Genomic DNA, 22,621 nt, shown 5'->3' with positions numbered 1-22,621 from the left:
GTTTTCAAATATGAATTCCCTTAATATTTTCTCAAAACATCTTTTGCTCCAAGGGAAACACTTGTAGCTCATTAACAAGAGGTAGTTACTACAAAATTAGAATGTGCATATATGCAAAAAAAAAAAAAAAAAAAATATATATATATATATATATATATATATATATATATATAAAAGACATACGTCTAGAATGAACCACCATGAATAAATTTGTTATTAATAGCTGATTTGGAAAGGTATCTACAGAAAATATTTGTCACTGCCGAAAAAATCATATAAACTGCATATAAATTATTGAATTTATAATTTCGCTTTTCTTGTTTTCAATCTGAATAACTCAGTGTGCTACAATACCAATTTCAATAAACTGCGTACATATGTTTCGATTTTATGGTTGTGTGATTGTGTTTTCCGTCCGAATAATTCAGTGTACCAGACTAGTTTTCAGGAAGAAAAAGACATACATTAAATATACTGTAGTATTTTTTCTAGTACTGTGTATTGTTACGATTACTCTATATACATTATTTAAAAGTAGTTGTTCTGGTAGTGCTTATTAAAATTTTACAATCAAATAATTCTAGAAATCCTATTCAAAAAATACAGCAATCACACTTATTTTCTCTAAGTTGGCCACTTTTCAATGAAACCGATGGTGGTCAACATACACAGGTTTCACTGTATAAATCCTTTAAGCATGAATTAAAAAAAAAAAAGTTCAGAAACTAAATTTTAGGAAATTGTGTTTTGAAGAATGAAGTAGAAATGCTGTAATTTGAAAGCAAGTTACTGCTTTCATTTCCTAAACAAAATGATGATTCTGGCCTGTGGATTACAAACAGTAGAAAATGAATGACGTTGGGGAAGTAAGTAGGTTGTTAATGCTAATGGACCTGAATGGTGAATCAAATAAAACCGTTTTCTCTATAATTTCTCGTTCACTTCAATATCGTTTTCCGTTTCGGGGCTGGAACCTATTTTTTTTTCGGAAAACATTTCATTACAGAGTCAGGAACGGTTTTTACGAGGATTGCACTGAGTTTCGGGAAACTGACGGAAAGATGATAGTCAGATTAGAATATATATAGGGCCTATATATATTCACCATTAATGGCAATGCTTTGTCCATTCGAATAAACCTCAGAAACATACATTTTTGTATGTTTGTACAGCCTCTTTAGAGCTTAGAAATTGCTGCCCACGCATTTTATTTTTCATGATCGTAAATAATAATAAAAAAAAACCTTTGGGGGCTAAATCTGCTAAGTAAGCAGGGTGAGACAGGTGTTCAACATATTCACTGTTCAGGTACTCCAGTGTTTGAGCTGCTGTGTAGGAGTTTGTGCATTACAATGATCCAAAGTGATGCGACGTTTGGAGTTGAGAAATTAAATGTATTGACTAATTTTAGCAAAAAGTGGTACTATACTACTCAGCATTAACTGTTCTTCGATAATCCAAGACAGTAGTAGAGATGTGTCCAGAATTCGCGAAGAATGAAACAACAATTTGCTTCGTAACATTACTTGAACGAACAACTTTTGTTAGTTTTGAGTTCAACTTATGTTTTAACATCCATACAGCGATTATCGTTTAGTTTCGGTTCACATGACTAGATCTTCGTTTCATCACGTGTGATGATATTGCACACAAGATTTTATGCTCCTGCTTTAAACCGTTTGAGTATAATCTTGCACAGGAGCACTCAGGTGTCCTGCTCTTGAATTAAATCGTGGGGAGTACAACGAGAACATAACTTTTTCACACACAAACAATCATAAAGAATTGTTTGTATTTGACTTATGCCAACACCAATATGTGTTTAATTTCACCTTATGTCACATGTCGGTCATGCTCAGTTATCTCACACATAGTGTCAATGTTCTCTTGCACTATGGCTGTCGCGGCCAAACTTATATTCCTGAAAACAATGACAGATGATTGATTCAGATAGGGCTTCACATCATTTGACTAGCACGTTGTTGTTAAGTTAAACCCTGTCGAAAGTGATAACAAATCATTGTGGGACATTCTTTTTTTCACCACATCCTCACTTCAAACTGTTCCTATAAAACAAAAACAGTCATTCTCAGGTGGGAAGTTACTTGTATATTGAATACATACTATACTTCACAAACATAACAATATCCAACATATTACAAGTTCCCCATACTAAATTTCCGAAATTTTCACTACAACTCTCATATTAGAAAAATCTCTCAGCTTCTGCCCAGCTTATTGAAAAATAGGTTCCATTACCGTTAATAACCCTGAAAATGTAAAACGAAGATCTATTCATTTGGCAATACTTAAATCTGTGACTGATACTTCGTGTGTATTCCACTATTTTTCGTAGATTCTTGAGTACACTGGCTGTGCCTTCCTTCTTTCCATATGATGATTCGTAAGATATTGTAGCTCATTTTGTGTACATTGATTCTCTTTTATTTTGAAATAAGAGAAACAACTAATAAACTGTGGTCATGTTACATGTCTTACTGTTAAATGGCGGAGTAGAAACTTCAAAAGTTTTGCAAGAATCAAAGAAAATGAGCAATTCTATTGAGATAAAATGTGAATTCTGAATGCAGTGGGTTCTCCAATGCTAAACACTTTTTCGTTTCGTACTCTGTAGTTGAGTGATATTCAGTAACCAAAGTCCCTTAGGCGAAAAATTAAGTCTGATGTTAACAATAAGTATAACCGTCATAATTTGTCCAAGAATTATTGTTAGTAGATTCTTCAAATTTAAGTGTGATCTATAATTTCAGTTAACTACATATTTCAAGAACAGAAATATGGGCCAAGCAGATGTTTATACAGCATGTAGTGTTTCTCAAAATTTGAGAAGGATGAATATTTGTACACTTACAAGTAGGTTTCGACTCGATAAGTAGATAGTTCTGACTCGAAACTTGAAAGAATTATGAATATAACTTTTCTTCATGCTAAGCGTACAACCCAAAGGACCCGTTCATTTTTCAATTTTGCCTAATTTTAATAGGAAATTGTGCCCTTCGTGCTTTTAAGAGTTTTTAAGAAAATTGACAAAAGCGAATCTTCATGACACTAAAAAGTTTATTGTCCCTTCCAAGTAATAATAGATAGTTTCTATTTTGCTGAAACAGATTCTTTGGTTGTGTATTATGCATGTTATAAAGTATACTTAAGCAGATACTTATAATAATGAAGCGCATTGTACTTGTAAAGAAATGTCACTTCGAAAATGAAGATAGCGAAATTAGTACTGTGTATTGTAAAGTCCCTTTTTTCTTTCTTTCTTTCTTTCTTCCATCGTAGACTGACTCTTGCCAAAAGCCAATTTCGGCTGTATCTCTCTAAGTTACATACTTTTGGAGTTTCTTTACTTATATCTTGGATCTGTTTTATTCCAGCAAAATTCGACAAATTATTGATACCTTCGGTAGTCATTTACATATCGAACTACAGCAGAGAGGAGTAGAATTCTCACAATTATTCCGAAAATACGATCATCTTCGCTCAGCGTTATTGGAGCGTATGCCATCTATGGAACTGCGTAGCACCGGAGGAGGAGTACTGGAAAATGGAGATATTGGAGAACTAGATATGAGCAGTGAGCAAGAAGAGACGACAACTCTAGACAATAATAGGATTAATTCCTTGGAACAGAACGATTCAGTAAGTGACACGATTCTGTTAAATCTTTTTTAACACGTGTTATTTAAATGCACAGGCCACCCATGAAACTTCCTCAACTGAAGTTGGTTTTAGTCGTATACTATGAATCAGAAAAGTCTTTGATTTTAGTCTGGTATGGTAGGCTGCACACTTCAATTCAAATCCGCCCAGTATTGAGTGTGGAAGCGAACGTGTTTTAAGTATTGATTTGCATAATTGCGAATAATTTTTTTATTCATGTTCTGTAATTTCGATGCCCTCATAATACCTGTCATCTCCATGGGAACGTATTTTAAGTAAGTTATGCGTGTATACTTACGTAAGAAATTTCCGATATAAGTCGAATTTACGAACAGTACTTACATCTACAGTAAGAAATAGTATTTAATTTCTAAATTGTATTTTGAGAGCCTTCTAGTGAATGAGGCAGAAGCTAGTTAGCTAATTAATTATTGTATAGATTGAAGCTAAGGTCCATATAAAATATTCTGCGTACGGAATGGTTAGAAATTCCAAGGGCAATAGCATATTTTACTGCAGATCGGCATGGATTTGGTAGTTCGAAAAGGGACACAGTTTTTTTAAAGATCTCTTGTTTACGGGTCAAGCTGTTTCTCAAAATTCCCTAACCATAAACACTATGGTGTTGCAGCTTGCAGCACTATCCTGATGAATGGAATTGCCGACGAAATTCACGCTGAGTAGATCTCCCAAGGTAAATGCTCGATGTTCTTTTGACCAATTCTCCATGACGACTGAAATGTCATATCGAGCTTGCAATTCACGGTCAACTTCAACAATCACGTCTACACAGAACTGATCTTCAAAAGAAAGAAAAAAAAAAGGCTTTGTTACATCAGTCGTGAATATGCCTCTTATACATGAAGAAAAAAAAATCTGAAAAATGTAATTTTCAAAAGATAGGTGCGGTATGTTTCATAACTAATTGTTGTAAGCAAGAAAGATCACATGGGAAATAATCAATCTGGTCACAGTTTCATTTTGAAAATCGTCAAGTTTTTCTGCCGGACCCTGTACACTCACACATAGAAAACTCGTCCCTGTTACTTTCTCCCCTCCTACTTCTGTTGTTCCTTTGATAATTGATGTATCTACCGTAATGTGATTGCAGTCGCGAAAAGTCTAGTGTTACACTTTTCGATTCAGTTGTGAAGTCATTTCTACCTAGATACATTAGTAATGGTTAGATAAAAATGATGTTTTTCTTTCTTCTTCCAGAATGCCTTGCTTGTACTGCTAGGTGGATCAGATACCAGTGACAATACCGTGGGGCAGTCAATAACGCAAACGAAGTCAACAACCAGTAATAATCAAGACTTACTAGACTTGTTAGGTTAGTTATATATATGCTAATTACTGTAAATGCAGAATTAAATTTTCTTGAAGAAAGTGGTTTGGGACCGAAAGGTTTTCGAAACCCGGCAAAGGATATTTCGAACTGCCACACTAATTTCATTCAATTTTCACTTCACCTTGTGTTTCCATAATTAGACTGTCACGATGACATGTTATCCGTTAGAATTCCATGAATTATATTTGTGTGAGATGTCATCACAGACAAAATAGTAGGAAATATCATTGATCATTGATAAAAGTAGCAAGCAAATTTTGTTTGCAGTAAGTTATTTTCCCAACAACAGCAACAAGTAATTTTTTTCAGTAAGAGCAAGATACACAATTGATGAAATGGTATTAATTATAATAAGGTAAATAAATAATGTATTTAAAGTGAAAACTTTAACGCATGTATTAGAGTTAGTTTAGTACAATACCATACTATGTTCTATGTATGTGAGTAATTGATTTTTTTCCGTTATTTCGAAGAAAATTCAATCTTGATTATAAAGTAGTGCTACAAAACCTTGACGTGTCTGTGACGCTAATTCCTACAATGTTATGCAAATCTCAAAACATTTAAGAATTACAGGGTGCATGAACTTGTAGGTAAAATATTTAGATATTCTCAATAGACAAACGGAAGGCTTGGAGAAAATAACTAGTTATTATTATTTAACTAACTAACTCTATGTCTTATGGAGCCCAGAGGTTCAAAGCCGCGTTCACAAAAGCTCTCCACTGACTTCAGTCCGTAGGCGACTGGATCCAGTTTCTACTTCGTATTCCTATCTCTGCGAGATCCATTTTAATATTGTCCTCCCATCTGCGCCTAGGTCTTCCTAATGGTCGTTTTCCGATTGGTCTTCCAGTCAAGACTTCGAAAGCGTTTCTACTTTCTTTCATTCTAGCTACATGACCTCCCTTCTAAGCCTCCTAGACTTGGTGGCCCTAACAATGTTTAATAAACCGTATAAATTATGTAGTTCCTCGTTATAAAGTTTCCGCCACTCCCTATTCCCGTTCCTCTTGGGTCTGAATATTCATCTCAGGATCTTGTTCTCAGATACTTTCAGTTTATGTTCTTTCAGAGTAAGCGACCATATTTCGTAACCATATAGAACAACAGGCATGATTATCGTTTTATATATTTTAAGCTTCAAATTCCTCGACAGAATTCGCGACGACAAAAGATTTTGAACTAAATAATAACATGAATTACCTACTTTCCGTCGAAATTTAATTTCTTCGTGGATATGGTTTTCGTCTGTTAATATTGATCCTAAATATTTGAAAGTGTCCACTTTACCAAATTTATTATTTTAACGCATCTATAATTTGCTGTATTACGGTCCCGACGCACTTCCATGTATTTAGCTTTCTGCATTTACTTCTAAACCCATTTTCCTGCAATTTACATTATCAGCATAAAAATGAAAAAAAAAAAAAAAAAAAAGTGTTATGTAGAGAGTAATACAGTGATGGTTTATATTAAGTATTCTATTTTCCATAAGAGATAAATTTGTACAAGTATTTCAAAAGTTTGTATTTATGAATTCGTTCATTTTCATTTGCATCTTCTGTATCAGTCATTTGTGCTTTTTAGCTGATTGATCCTACCATCGTCAATCGAAATGGCAGCTGCAACTGGATCATTTCGAACGTTATATATAAAATTGCGTTATCTATTCTAGATTACCTTTGATATGTCGGATTTCGTCCTCATGTGCAACCGAGTTTGAATTAGTTCTACTACGCATCCATATATATTTATTGTATTCAGCTGGTTTTGATTGTTCAGTAATTAAAGTTCATATTTTGCGTCCTTTCAGTAATTAGTATCGCTTTTTTCCATCTTCTGTAAGGTACATTGAATTAAGGCGTATAATTACAATAAAAATATACAATCTTTTGTCTTGCGCTATATATATATATATAATATGCTGAAACGTGAGAAAAAATACGTGTTTTTATTGTACCTACTCTTGGAACGTAAAGAAACCGGAAATATGCAGTCATGTTCTGCAAAAGAAAGAAAGAAAAGAGTTGAATACCCTCCTTACCGCAATACGCTCTCCACTTTCAACTACAGAAACTGGATATATCTATTGGCACACTAATTTGCACGAGAGACGTCAAAAATACTAAAAGTATCCGTTAATATTGGGTGCAATCCAAATGTTGCAGGTATAGAGATTTCAAAGGAGTTTTTATTTTATTTTTTTTTATTTATTTTTTAACGTTATTGTACATTCATTTTTTATATATAGTGTCTAAACATTTTATTTTATCGAACAAACAATTTTTTAAAGTTCCCTGCATATGTACTGTCCGAGTGTACGGAATAGTTTATATTTTCTCTCTCACTGTTGTAGGTGGCACAGATTTAAGTAATTCAAGTCAGTATCCAGTTCCGCTACAAAACAATATTCTTACATCAAACCAAACATCGGATTTCATGGATGGAATACTTGATAATCAGCTGGTGGAGAATAGTGAGTATCATTATTCTGTTTTACTTCTTTCAAAGTAAGTCAGCAAGAAAATGAAGTACTATGATTTACAATTGCTCGTCCATGTAACGCAATTTCGTTTAGGGTTAGTGCAAGAAGTGTGAATATATTTTTCTCGACATAACGTAAAGGAAGTCCCAACAAGAACGCAAAAAGACGCTATACATTTAGAAAATTGGAACTATTTTTACTTGCTAACAACAAGTAAAGGTTTCGATTTAAAGAATGTCGAGTTTGATTTGACCTGGTAACGCTGGAATTTTATCACCGTCAATTCATTTTGCAGTTTCATTGCAGTTTAGTCAACATGAAGTACTACACAAAAGAACAGCGAGTTTTGATTACGAAAACTTACCACAGAATGATAAGTGTTATTCACAGACTGTTTGAAAGTTTCGTGCAGTTTTTGGACGTGAAAGGGCACTTAACGAAACAACAGTTTGCAGATTGGTAAAGAAATTTGAGGACACAGATTCGACAGCAAATATTAAATCATCACGTTCTCGATCCAGCTAGCCTGTTGAAAACACCGCTGTTGTACGTGATTGTTATTTCTGTTATTGCAAGTCCCAAAATATCTGTTTGGCCTCGTTCAAAACAGATGGGCATTCTAAAAAGTTCCCTACATCTTATTTTCACGGAAGATCTAAACATGCGTGCGAATAAAATTCATGTAACACAGAAACTAAAATTAATCAGATCATTTTCAAATAAGAAACTTCACCGAATGGATTTTTGAGGATGCAGCGGTTGGATAAAGATTTTGCACCCGACATTCTTAAATCAGAACATCTACGTGATGTAAGTATGTAACAGTTTCTAAAAATCAAGTACTTTTTGGGGCATATTAAATCTGCTGTTCTTGTTGGGACACTCTATATGTGAAACTAATTATTTAGTGGGAAATCGAAATCTTGGTCATGGAATCAACTGAAATATTTCTTTTCTAAATATTAGTCATGATATTTCTTTTTTAAAAGTAAATAAAATCGTTACACTGAAATGTTTTATTAATTAGTTCTACGATATTATTAGTGTGTTACGAAAAAAAGTTCAAAGATGGGAGAAATATCAATTGATCCCATTCAGCCAAACAAAATGATGTAGGTAAGTGCAAGTTCTGAATGTAGTTTTCCTAAGACCTAAAAATTGATGTATGATAGCCACGCAACTGATTAAGATGACATTGATGAAGTATACTGTCTTTAAGCTTTTCATTATGACAGAATACAGTATGGTTAATGAGATTAGCCCTGATTTGTTTGTTTGTTTGTTTGTTTTACTATAATATTGTCCGAAGATGAGAGACATATCAATGGATAGATCACAATGATTTAAACAAAGCACAGTTTCCGAGAAAAATTGATTTTTATTGCGCGAAAAAGTACGTCGTTCGTTGCTAAATAGTTTTAATTTTTCTGGAACACTTATGTCATATTGATACTCTAAATACCAGACATCGGGCTAGCCGTCTATTCAGTGTATTGATGCTCTAAATACTAGACGCCTAATTGAAATGATGTATTTCGCAGCCGGTTTGATAGGTACAGGTGCCCTCTATGACTGCGATAACACAAAGAACGCCTGTAGCAGGAGGAATACGTAAATCAGTGAGTTACAGTTTTCGATCTGTGTAGTGCAAATCGATTATAGTGAACGTGTCTTAGAACACACAATTGCACAGGTGACAAATGTAAATGATGTAATGCGCGGTCGAACGAATCAACAATAGATTAGAAATAGTGTAAAGTAAACAATGTGTAGACAGGGACTTGAATGCACTTCGCAATATTGTCTTGCGACTGTAGAATGGTTTCGTGGCAATAGAAAACAATAAAAGGCAGTCTGGTGGAGGCGTCAACATGAAACAAGCCGCGTGATATCTGGTTTTAAATGTTCGATGAGGATTAACGAGCACAGCAGATACATTAGGTCGAGATCTTACAGCTGCTGCAGGTACCGGTGGTTACACGAATTCATATTCGCCGCACCCGCCAGGTAAATTCTCTTCACTCAATAGCGGCTTCAGGCTCGCCTACAGTGGTGTATAGACCACAGTGAGTGAACCCCAGAACAGTAGAATAGTGTACTCCTCAGTCACGAGTCACGAATCAGTTTGGAAAGTGAATCTCACCATCTGTTTGTTTGGATGGTACTAGGAACGTGTTACTACCTCTGAAATATTGAAAGGGAGAAGTACGGAAGCGTTGGTGTCATGGTATGAGGCGGCATCATGCTAGGGACCCCCTGGACTCCTACGCCACTTCATATGTTCCAGCAGCAAAAGGGAATAGCTGAGATCTACGGGAACGTCATCCTTAAACATTATGCCCGATGTTCCATAGTACATATGATCGTGGCTTTCTGAATTTCGTTTTATGGTTGATAATGGACGTACTCATAGAGCACAGTTAGTAGAGAGCATGGTCATCAGATTTTAATTCCATTGAAGAGCTGCTTGATGGTCTAATCGAGTATAGATGCACGCTGTGCAGCCTGTAAAACTGTTCGCGGTAACCACACCGCATATAGAACATTTCTGCCAACAAAAATTCGAACTAGTGACGGCCAACAGATGATGATGCACATAAGTGTATTCAGTCAGTTTTCAGTGTTCATGTTCGTGATAAGCTTTCGTTATGTTCAAAAGTATCTGTTCTTCGCTTCTGAGTGAGCAGAAACATTTTGTACCAATTGTTCATGATCGTCACTGTTCTCTGCACATTCCCTTAAGTTTTGACATGAGTATATTTGTATTATATAGTTGAAAAAAGAAACACTAATTAAGTAGCTGATTCTGTGTATTGTTTCTCTTCGAACAGTGACACATACTCCTAATAGTAGGAGACATGTTGCTAACAGTGATGCATATATTACTTGTAATAGACATGTATAAATTTCGGCCGTTCCATTATTAGCCCTGTCATATACAAGAGCAACAAAGCATGGGTCGCTCGTATTCTAACACATCTCCACCAGTTCCACTCAATTATTACGATGCCTTAAACACCAGAGTTGTTGCAATTCGATACTCACCTAGTTCACCGCTGAAGTGTGTTCTTTTGTATTTCTTGTTTATATAGTGCGTAAGGTTAAAATCATGACGAATGGGCAACATTGTTGTAGACTCGTGCTTACCTGTCAGAGTTAAATCATTTTGGCAGTATTTTCTTTCAGTCTTCTAAGGACAGTAAGTAGATTGCTGAATGTGAAATAACAAAACCATTCGTACGGTTATCATATTATATATTTACACACTTAAGACAACGAATAAAAATAAAGTTTTCACTAGACTTCGGGTCGATATGCTCTGAAGAATGTCAAAATATGCATGCAAGTATGTACTAAACATGACAAAAATGTACAGTAAAAAGACAAATATGCAGTACAGTGATAAATATACAATGAAACTCTTTTACTTTCTGTTGAGGAAGTTTATGCCATTTGCTAACGTAAGTAGGAATGCTGAAGCGAATGAATAACAGTACAAAAAAATGGTGTACATGTAGAAGAAAAAAATACATAAAGGACTGCGTCTCTGTGTGTTTAAAAAAAGCGATTGAACTTAGAAAAATGTTCTTTTTGTCTGACATTGTTAGGGGACAATACGGTCGCCTACGAAGCAAGAGTTGAAACTATCTCGTCTGGAGATGATGATGTAAAAATGATTTATCGTCTCTGCAAGAGATTGATGAAATGTTAGTGACTGAGAAATCAGGAAATTATTGGTTCATTATCCCTTGAAGCACTTGATTTTCATCTGATATAAATTTTCTTTGATAGTGCCTTGTAATTCTTTTATTATTATTATTATTATTATTATTATTATTATTATTATTATTATTATTATTTGATTAATAGTGTTTCTTTTCAGTGCATAGAAATACAATATTAAACCGTGAATATTTAATTTGCAGACTTACCGAGCATCACAGCGTACGAGAAGAATGGATTGCGAATAAACTTCTCATTTGATCGTCCAGTTGATAACCCGAATACATTAACGATCACTGTGACAGCTTTAAATGAAACTGTTGTGCCAATGAGTGATTTCCTATTTCAAGCTGCTGTGCCTAAAGTAAGTAATGCAATGTAGTCATTATCACACCTTGCTTAATTAAAAAGTTACAATAGCAGAGTACCTTCGGGTTTATATATTTTATTTCCACAATGTATTAGCACCTTTCCTTGGAGGTAATTAAAAAGTAAATAGTGACTTTGATTTGTGCATTTTTAAGGAATTAGTAGAAACATGTACTACAAATTAGCAAACAAAATCAATGTCAATGAGAAAAAGCAAAAAGGCTACTACTCATCGCAAAAAATATGTAGCAGAATTTTCTTCTACATGTAACAGGTAGCGCTTTCGGAAGATGCTATTTCCTTCTTCAGCCTCCGGTAGATTCCAAAAAAAAAAAAAATAAAAAATAAAAAAAAAAAAAACATGGAAGGGTAAAAAATGATTAAAAGGTTAAGATATGTAATAAACAAATCTTCTGTCAAACGTTAAAACACACGGGAATAGACACACACTGACATTGTACACTGCTGTTCACTGTTTTCTGTTCTTGCTTTCCATGTGGTGAAAGTAAGTAGTGAAAAGATTACTCCAAATGATTGATATTTATTTCTCTAGCCAGGTTAAGTGAGGGCCTTTCTTTGTGAATATAATATGATTCTTTAATTTTTCGTTCCGTTGCTGTTTTTGCTTTTTCAATTATACATAATTCCACGATATGATGGTTATAATCTCTAAAATGCGTTGCTAGACTGGATAACTGTTGCGGATTTCGAGGTATGAACGTGCTCAGTTGCGGTGAGTAGTAGCATTTTTGCTCATTGAATATAATCACCGCTCGCAATATTGTGATAAAATTAATGTAATTTGTAATATAACACAGAGCGTGGTAATGTGTAAATTGTGTACCTATTCAAAACGTAATTATATAATCCTTTCGTAAATGCATATCTTCCTCCTATAAGATCATATTAACTTCAGATCGTATGGATTGTTAAGCATCGACGTCTTATTAATATCGTTGTTGTAGGGATTGCTACGCCCGATAGTGGTCTAGTTATTGTAAACGTGGCTAAATGTCGAATATGTAATTTAATCTTTCTAAAACTCAGCATCAGTAGATAAAGGTTTTTTCGTTGGCGGACTTATAACGAAATATAATTCGATTTCTCTGTAAAAATTGGTATTGGGTAGATTCCGAGGTTACTGATTTCGAATTATATATACAGGGGGTGGACAAAAAATCTAAAAAGCGTTTGCAAAAGTGTGAAAATCATACCTAGTATGATGTGGGGCCTCCTTTTGCGTCCAAAACAGCTTGGATCCAACGTGGAATGGACGTATATTAGCTCCTGAATCGTGGTATGTGAAATTTTGTTTCTCCAAAACATGCTCCAGTTCCTTAAGGGATTCTGGTGGAGATTAATGAGACCGAACACGCCTTTCTAACTAGGCTCAATGATGTTCAGATCTGGTGATTGCGGGATCCAGGGGAGGTGTGATAGCTCCTGGGCATGCTTCTCAAACAATGATTTCACCGTTTTTGCAGCGTGACAGGGTGCCAAATCATCTTGGTGGATGCCATCACCATCAGGGAACAATATTTGGGCCATGGGTAGAACCTGGTCCCCCAAAATGTCCTCATACGCCTTAGCATTCATCATTCCATGCACGACTATGATGGAACCTGCAGAAAACCACGATATCACTGCCTATACTGTAACAGAACCACCCCCATGCTTTACAGTTGGGAGCAGACAGTCTGTATCATGGCTCTGCGACGGTGTTCTCCATACGTAAACACGACCGGTTGTTGGAAACAAGGTGAAGGTCGATTCATCGGACCACATTACGTGTTTCCACTGCTCATGAGTCCACGTCTTGTGGTCCTTGCACCACTGGATACGCCTCTTCCCATTTACTGCTGTGACCAGGGGTTTGGCGATAACGGCCCTGCCATGAAATTTCATTTTATGAAGTTCCAGTCGCATTGTTTCCGATGAAACTGGGTTCTGTAGGCCGGAATTGAGTTCAGACTTAATTTTCATTGCAGTGGTCTTCTTTTTAGCTGCTACAATCCGTTTTAATGCCCTCCAATCCCTATCTGACAGGATTGTCTTTCGACCACTGTTGTGCTTTGCAGACGTCGTTTGCCCATGAATTGCGTGTGCCCTCGTGACATTGGACACAGTGCCATTCGATACCCCCACAATGTTTGCCACTGTTGCCACTGAAGCTCGAACCAGACGGGCACCAAGGATCATGCCTCTTTGGAAGTCTCAGGTCGCCCATTTTACAGCACCACTTTCACACCACGACACTCACAGGTGAACTGGTTACTGCTGACGGAAGAGGAAAGTCCACATGACACATTGAAAACAAAAAACAATCGGCAACCGCAACACATTGTACAGTGGAGGGCCAAACTTATATGTCCTGTATGAAGTGTTTTTAGATTTTTTTGTCTATCCCCTGTATGTATGTTGAAACGTAAAATTGCGGATCCACTCAATGTGGCGGTATTAAATTAAAATAATTCGATTGCAAGAAACATTTGACATTTTCTAGATTTCTGATTTTAAATTTTGCAAATTAAAGACAAAATAATTTCATTAGTACTTTCCACTGAATATTTTTATTCATTGTGCATCTAACACGAATAAAGTGCAATGTGCGTCTAACAAGTGAATTCAAGCATCGCAGAAAAAAAAAATCGAATTAAAATAGCAAGCCGCGGCAACAACTTTTTGTTGTACAATAGTGGAGAATTATTTAAAAAGTCGGGAAGAAGTGTTTGAGAGCGCGATCTCGTGGGACTTTGAATTCATATTATTTTTTTGCGATTTAAGCGGGAAGCAAACAAACAAAACAACAACAACAAAGTATTATAAATGCGTTAGTAATTTAATATATCAAATTTTGTTGCATTTTACTTACGTACCAGGGAACCAAAAAAAAAAAAAAAAAGTTCGTGTCGTTTTTGACGTTCCATTAATCATGCGCTCACAGAGAAGAAATAAAATGATGTACGTGGCTAGCAAGCAATCAGGAGTTAGTCTGACCTTCGACCTTCAGTAATGCAAACACTTCGCACATACAGCAGTTATAGCTCGTCTAGTGTCGAAGAGAAATGGAGGTATGGAAGCAGCTTGTTCGCGTGTGGTTGTTGTATGACTAAAGTCGGGCTGTCAGCTGCCGCATCAAGTCGCCGCATATGCCAGGCATTTGGGAAGAATGGCTGAACGAACGCACCGCCAAGCATCGGTTCCAGAAATTTCTTTTGGGGGATAACAGCCTTTCGGATGAACCTCGCAATGGACAACCACATGTGTTGGATGACGAGGCTCTGGAAGCAGCAATCGAGGAGAACAGTGGTCTAACGTGTGATGAACTTGCAGAAAGATTCCAGGTTTCCGCTGAAACAGTCAGTCTGCACCTGCATGGGATAGGGAATTCATGCAAGTTAAGCAAGTTGGTACCCTACACGTTGGCAACTAACAAGGATGAACGAGTGACAGCCTGTTTGTCCTTGCTCACTCGGCAAAACATACCCATGCTCGATCGCTTGCTCACTGGTGACGAAAAGTAGGTCCTCTATGTCACTTGTAAGCGTACCAGACATTGCTTGGTGCCACGTGACCTTTTTCCTCACATATCAAGATACTTCTGCGCCCATGAAAGGTTATGGTCTCTGTATGGTGGAATTGTCAGCAAATGGTGCATTACGAGCTTCTTCCACCGGATCAGATCATCACTGCTGACCTACTCTCAATATTTGCAAATAGTGCACAGTGCATTGCAGTAGAAGGATCTAGAATTGGTGAATCGCAAGGGTGGGATGTTTCCTGCTCAAAGAGAACCCAGGAGATCCTTCAGCAACTTAACTGGGAGACACTATGTCATGCACCATATTCACTGGATCTTGCGCCAACAAGTTACCACCTGTTTCATTCGCTCAACAACCACCTTCATGGGAGATCCTTCGCAAATGAGAAAGACCTGCAGAACGCACTCACTGACTTCTTTGCTTCCACGACCGCCGAGGTTTATCACTAGGGTATTGTGCAACTGCAGAAACGTTTGCAAGGGGGGTTAGATGCTGAAGGTTAGTTCGAAACTTAAAGACATGTATCGTCCACTGTATTGTTCTTTGTCACTGCTCTAGAATGGCAAGGACTTTTTTGGTTACCTGGTAGTTGAAATTTGTTTCCTTTCAGTTGTTGATTCCGTTTGTAAAATATACAATAACTACTAACATAAGTAAATGAAGAACGATTGAAAACTACGTTTACTTGCTTTCTGAGCGAAATCCTGATATGAGGAGTACACACTCAGATTGTAATAATTTTGACAACCAGCTATGCATTTAGCCCTCAAAAACGGTTGTTTCTATCAATAAAGATGATAGAACTAACTATTTAGCATCTTGAAAGACTCCAAATGGAAATTCCAATATTGGAGTTTTTGGCAGTTATGGATCACTATGCGCCAGAGGAATGAGAAGCACCTGCATAACAGGTAGAAGTTGATCTATTTGTTAATAACGAGATGTATCAATTAAGTTCGTGAAATCGCCACTATGTGGCACTGAGGGCAGAGCTATACAAGCAGCTCTATAGAAATTCAGTACCTATCTGTTTCAGTGTTCCATAGCAGTGTTCGCGTTGACTTGTGATGGATTGATGCTGAGTGGCGTGCATTTTTATTTGTTTGCGCTGTCATAAAAATATCTGAGCTGGAATGGGAGAAATGAACAATTATTAAATTTGTTGTTCAGCTTGGCAAGAGTAGAAGTGAAAGTAGAGACACGTTAGCCCAAAGTTATGTGGATAATGCCATGCAGAAGCTAGCAGTATATATATATATATATATATATATATATATATATATATATATATATATATATATATATGTGTGTGTGTGTGTGTGTATGTATATATGTGTATGTATGTATGTATATAAACGCTTCTTTGATGTGAGAAAAATCGTCGCTAAAGAAGTAGTTTGAGTATTCCCACTAATAAACAAAATTGACGAAAACATGGCAAACATTCGTCAGTTAGTGCGTCAAAATCATCAGCTGACTGAAAGAAACATGGAAGATCAAGTCAACATCGATAGAGAAATAGTTTGAAAAATCTTAATTGATAATCTTGATAAGAGAAGGCTGTGTACGTGTGTAAAATTGGTCCCATGCACCAGCTCTCACGGCACTGACTATAAGGAAGATTTTAGCTAGTAAACAAATAACTGTATTGGAACATCCTTTCTACCCACCTGATCTGACTCTCAATAACGTCTTTTTCTGACTGTAGATAAAAGAAGACATTTTGATGAAATTCAAAACATTAAGGGTAATACAACTAGAGTTTCAATGACCATTCTAGAGAAAGAGTTCCAGAATTGCTTTGATGAATGAACTATAGGCACTGGCGTTGATGCATTGTTTCCCAAGAGGAAGAATACTTTGAAGGCGACCGTAGTGATGCTCAATAATGATACATGTAGCACTTTTACATGGATGAGTTCGCAAACTTAAGTGTCAGACCTCTTATATCGCTTGCTACGTTGGTAGTCCTACATAAAGCATACAGATATCTTAAATAAGTTGTAGCATTATGTTTTCAATTTAAAATTGCTTTCAACGGACTTATATTTTTCTTTTCTAATTTTATATGTATTTTCATGTATTCTGTTTTCATGTATTTTCAACAAAATTAACCGAGTTACTAGTCACAGCGCTATTCAATTTATATGCAGATTAATGTTATAAAGAACAGTGTACTTACGGAATACCACTGCTTTAGATATCACTGATAAAATAAGTAGAGGCAGAGATATAATAACGCCTGACCATAATTGCTAGGAGCATACTTGCCAGCGGCCTGTATTAACTTACCTATTTGGTACATTTCTGCCCGTTCTAAACTTCATTTTTCTTTTGCATTTGAGGATATATAACTGTGTTTGCAGATAAGAGTTTGAATGTTGAAATAATAAATATACAAGAGTTCTAAGGTAACTAAGGCAAATTGAAAGACAATCTGTCGATTGTATTGCTGTAGAGTTACGCACTTGAAATACCATTTCGCTATATTGAGAAGACGTGAGCTTGTCAGTATTTAAAAAATTTGTAGCATTAAGCATTGAGTAGCAATGTGATTTATTTTGCCAAATATTTCATGAAATTGTTTTTTCTGAAAAATGTTGTCATTTAAGTTTCCTTGTAGCTATTTATTTATATGTATAGAACTCAACAATTTACAAGTCGTATGCGGTTATTTTTATTTATTTACTCAGCTGGAATTTTATGTTATGTTTGGATAACTTATTTAGTTACATTTTTTTATTCTGAAGAACTCGACTACAGTGAAAATTTATAATTTGGATTTTTCTTATTTTTTAATAGACATTCCAGTTACAAATGATGTCGCCGTCAGGATCGGTTATCCAGCCTGCAGATAAGATCACACAAATCGTCAAGATTGTCAATTCAAACAAGGTATACTTTTATGTATTTATTATTGTTACAACCTCAGCTTTTTCTTTCATAGTAATGCTGCATATGGTGCATGCTGAGGGTTACTACGACTACTGATATTAGTAATAATGGTATGATTTTTTCAAGTTTCAAATGTTGGTTTGCATTCTATTCAGGCAACGAAAACAGGACTTGAGTTTGAATTTCCTAATAGTTTAAGGGGGAGGGGGTACGTGGTAGATTTATTTTCTCTAGTGCGAGGATTTCATGTTAGATCCCAGATCATGAGAGTTTGTCATGAGATCATGGGTTTTCTCGGGATTCTCCTTTTTCTCCCACATTATCATTAAACCAATTGATTCCCTTTCATAATCGGGCCACGGTAGCTCAGGGGTAGAGCGTCCACGTCTGGTGCATGGAGTCCTTGTTCGATTCCAGCTCGCGCCAAGTGAGCTTCGTGGTGGACAAACACCGTGTTCATGGGTTTTCTCGGAGTTCTTCCACTTTCTTTATTTCGTAGCCAGTATAACCATGGGATGTAAAGCTTTTTTATTTCAAAGATGATTTCATTTCATTTTTCTCTTCCATTAACCATCTGTCCCTTGAGCCGAAAGAGCATAATTCAGGGGTATAGAAGCAAAACCTGCTAAATCCATTTTTCAATTTTGTCAGGAGGCGAAACAGAAGTGTCTCCCTTATGTTTCAGAATTGTTTAAGAATTGTTTTTTTTTTTAGTGGTAGATTTCATTCATCTCTATTAAGTAGTGAGCACTAAACAAAAAATTGTTCAACAATTCTGAAACATAAGGGAGTTACTTTAGTTTCATCTCCTGACAAAATTGAAAAATGGATTTAACAGGTTTTGCTTCTGTACCCCTGAATTGTAGGGCATTAAATTAGAAATCTCATTTAGTTTTCAGATCGCCCGTACCAATCACGCTCAGTTTTTATGTGATTACAATACTATATAAGTTTTTAGATTTGATGCAGACCAAATTTGTTTCATTATTCCATATTTATTTCTAATGTTTTGATATCTCCAGACGGTCGTAGGTTAAAAAAAATATATGGTATGTTAGGTGGTTGGATTTTCTTGTAAAGCAATGCAGCGGCTTGAAAAGATTAAAAAAAAAAAAAAAAAAAAAGTAAAAAGTCCGGCAACTTTCCACTACACATGAAAGAAGCTCTTACCAGTGAATGTCCATTACATCGTTTTTTCTTTCTTTCTTTCACTTCAGATGTCTCGTAGTACCAGACAAAATATGAGATTATTATTATTCAACTTTATTAATTTTGGAAGAGGTAAAGGTAGGAATTTTATTTTGGTTTGGTGTCTAAATGACTTCCGTTTGCGTGATAATGAAGATTTAAAAAGATATTAGATTATTGTGCCTGTTATAAATGTAAGATTAATATGTCCTCATGCTTAATGATACAAATCTTTGCAGAACCCCCTAAGGATGCGAATACGTGTATCATACAATAGCAATGGGTCCACATTCCAAGATCAGATGGAAGTCAACAATTTTCCACCTGAAACCTGGCAGTGATGGTGATTTTCGCGGCTTTTAGCTCAGTAACGTGATGTTGAAAGAATCAGCTCCAGTAACATTTGCCTTACAGGAAGAGAGAAAGGGAGAGTGCACGGTGGTTATGGCGTGTGGGATAGGACGCCAGTTACTTTCGGTTCACGTACTTAGAATCATCAGTGTTCAGTGAATAGACAAAAGTTGATTGACGTGATTTTAAACAAGCAACAAACAGAAACACAAGGTGGTTAAATGCACTGTTAACGAATATTTAAAGAACTAAAACAGGTTAGTGGAACTACTGTTACTTAACTGTCCAAGTTGTGTGAGGAGAATTACTTGTGTTTTTATTATAAAGTGTGAGTCAATCTTTAATAATTACAATTTGTAAAAATAAAGTAAAAATGTGTGATGAAAAAAGTGGTGAAGGTATGTGTATTTTTCATGCTGTTACTCTTTATTCTGTAAATACGAGAATATATATATATATCCGACCCTAAATTGTAAATAGACCAAAGTCTTTCGTTGTTGTAATTTCATCTTTAAATTTGAATTGTATTTTTTAACTGTTTCCAAGAAGAAAAGAAATTTATTATTTAGAGTTATAAACAGCTGTCATGAAAAATATCGATTTTAATTTTACAATCATTTGACAGCATTCCATTATATTAATAATAGACTGGGCTTTAATTATGTATTAATGAATTTAAAAAAAAGTAATGAGAATCATCTTCTGAATAATTCTTTCGGAGAATTTTTCAGGGTTATTTCCCGGAAAATAACTTAAGCACCAATAAGATGAATTTTGTAAGCGTATACATAAATAAATGAATATATATATATATATATATAAATGTAAATATGTAAAAGCTGAATGCATTGGTTATTACATCGTATACCTTTTTGGTATGACATGTATGAATTATTTAGTGACCAATGTATAGCTGTCAGTTTGTAGAAATTATTAATGCCTGAAATATAAAGCATATGGCTTTTATACAACATTATTTTATTACGTAGTACCTGTTGTCTGTTTAGTGATGTAGAAGACACTTATTTTTTGGATATGAAGGTAACAACCAGCTTTACAGCATTAAATTTTTTGGAAAGATAAACTTTGACTTTCAAAGAGCGAAAATGTGCAACTCCTTTAGATTCACACCCATACACTTTAATTCAAACCATGTAGCTAGTGGGGGGGGGGGGGGGAGGAGTAGATACCGTAACGGTTAATGCACCTACACTGTAAGCCGAATTTTATCTTAGTCTAGTGCTTAATTCAATCCCAGCTCGCGGCAAGTGAACTTTGTGGTGGACAAACACCGTGTGCGTAGGTTTTCTCGTGGTTCTCCCGTTTCTGTCCACTTTCTCCCATTTCTCGTCATCACAGTCTCCTTTAGCCTAGCCGGCATAACCGTGAGACGTAAAACTTAAAAGATTTCATTTCATTTTTCTATCTTGGCCTAGTCAGACTCACTTTTATATATAAGCACTCAAGGAGGTTGGGAGTGAAACGTCGATGCAAGGAAAAAATTAGTAAACGGCCTTAATCTAAAAAATAACAGTTAAAAAGATGCAATACTCGTTTCATTATTTGTCTTCGTGTTATTCATAACAATATATATATATATATATATATATATATATATATATATATATATATATATATATATATATATATATATATATATATATATATATATATATATACTCTTATTAGCAGTGAGAGTGGGGTGGCAAGTATGTAATTGCTCTATGTGTAGCCAGTAATGTGTGTATAATTCATCATTGTAGAATACGCGATCGGCTTGCCCCTCCTTTTCGTCCCAAATTTGCCATCACTATCTAATTGTCTTAGGGAAGGGCCTTGATGCTTTGAAAACATTAATTTATTTTAAGGTCACTCCTGTCATTTCGGGATATGCCGGGTTCATGGGTATTGGATAATGCAAAGACTCTCTGAAGGATGGTTATAGGAGAAATCTCTCCAGAATCAAAACTGACATGCCATTGTTTTTATTTACTCTTGTTATTCAAAGGGATTGCTCATAGTGTGTCCATATCGCTATTTATGTCAAACATTTTTGGGTCTGGTATGCATTTTCACTCTGAAAATCAATGTAATAAAGTTAGGTGCCCGGAAAAATTGGTGGTGGTTCTCATTTCTCAACTGTATGAATTACCAAAGAATTATGAAGTCATAAGTAGTCATACTTAAAAAAAAACTGTAATTCGTAACTGACAAAGTATTCGTAATTAGATTATGGAATTTAGTCTACTGTCTCGCAAGAATATATTTAAAATTACACAGAAAGAATGATTCCTTTACGTTAATGAATGATAAAAGTATATGCAATATAGCATCGGAGGCGTCGTGTGCTGCATTAGATCTGAGAGATAGAAGACGACAACGGACATCGAATATAAAGACTGCTGTAAAGACTAATTATATATATATATTAAATCTCTTTCTTCACACTTGCTTTAATATAAAAAAAAAAAACTGTTTAATAGTGCACAGTGAAACTTCGAAACAATCAATATACATAATAGCGACTTCGATCGTTAAGTATACAAGAAACCACTGTTAATTCTTTACCGTATGTCGTCCTTGAAAACTATAAGAAAGAAATTATACTTCTCATTATCATACTTTTCCTGAGATTGTTTTAAGTTGTAAAAATCGAATAAATTTTAATTGGACACTTGCAGTTATCACCAGTGTCGCGAAACGATTTGGACGTCCTACAACAAAGACGGACTCGGACAGGAAGGTGCTGAAAAGTGGTACGTTCAAATCGCAGTCAACCAGTGCATGTCATTCATAAGAAACTCCAAATGGCGACGGGCAAATACCTCTCGCTTCATACTGTTAGAACAGAGCTCAACGCCTGTGGATTCTATAGAACAGCTACACACAAGCCTAACAACACGGCTTGACTGGTAGTGTAACGCCCATAAAACATGGATGTGGATCAATGGATTACCGTGCTATGGAGTGATGAATCAAGATACAGTGTTTTCAGTCAGATAAACATTGAAATCCGATGGTAGTTGTGTTATG

The 22,621-nt window shown here is 35.5% G+C and overlaps 1 protein-coding gene across 2 annotated transcripts in view; it reads left to right on the top strand.

The window, feature by feature from the left end:
• AP-1gamma (adaptor protein complex 1, gamma subunit) overlaps positions 1-20,559 on the top strand; it is a 161,258-nt gene extending 140,699 nt beyond the window's left edge. For both annotated transcript variants that reach the window (XM_081745020.1, XM_081745019.1), the window contains 6 exons: positions 3,396-3,660; positions 4,900-5,014; positions 7,392-7,511; positions 11,447-11,607; positions 17,957-18,049; positions 19,477-20,559. In XM_081745020.1, coding sequence (XP_081601146.1) covers positions 3,396-3,660; positions 4,900-5,014; positions 7,392-7,511; positions 11,447-11,607; positions 17,957-18,049; positions 19,477-19,578 — 856 coding nt within the window. In that variant the 3' untranslated portion in view covers positions 19,579-20,559. The remainder of the gene's footprint in view (positions 1-3,395; positions 3,661-4,899; positions 5,015-7,391; positions 7,512-11,446; positions 11,608-17,956; positions 18,050-19,476) is intronic.
• The last annotated feature ends 2,062 nt before the right edge of the window (positions 20,560-22,621 follow it).

The sequence above is a fragment of the Thermobia domestica genome, chromosome 18 (genome assembly GCF_964235325.1).
Source record: "Thermobia domestica chromosome 18, izTheDome1.hap1.1, whole genome shotgun sequence".
Taxonomy (NCBI): domain Eukaryota; kingdom Metazoa; phylum Arthropoda; class Insecta; order Zygentoma; family Lepismatidae; genus Thermobia; species Thermobia domestica.
The sequence above is the reverse complement of the archived record's forward strand: the minus strand, read 5'-3'. Positions and strand labels throughout refer to the sequence as shown.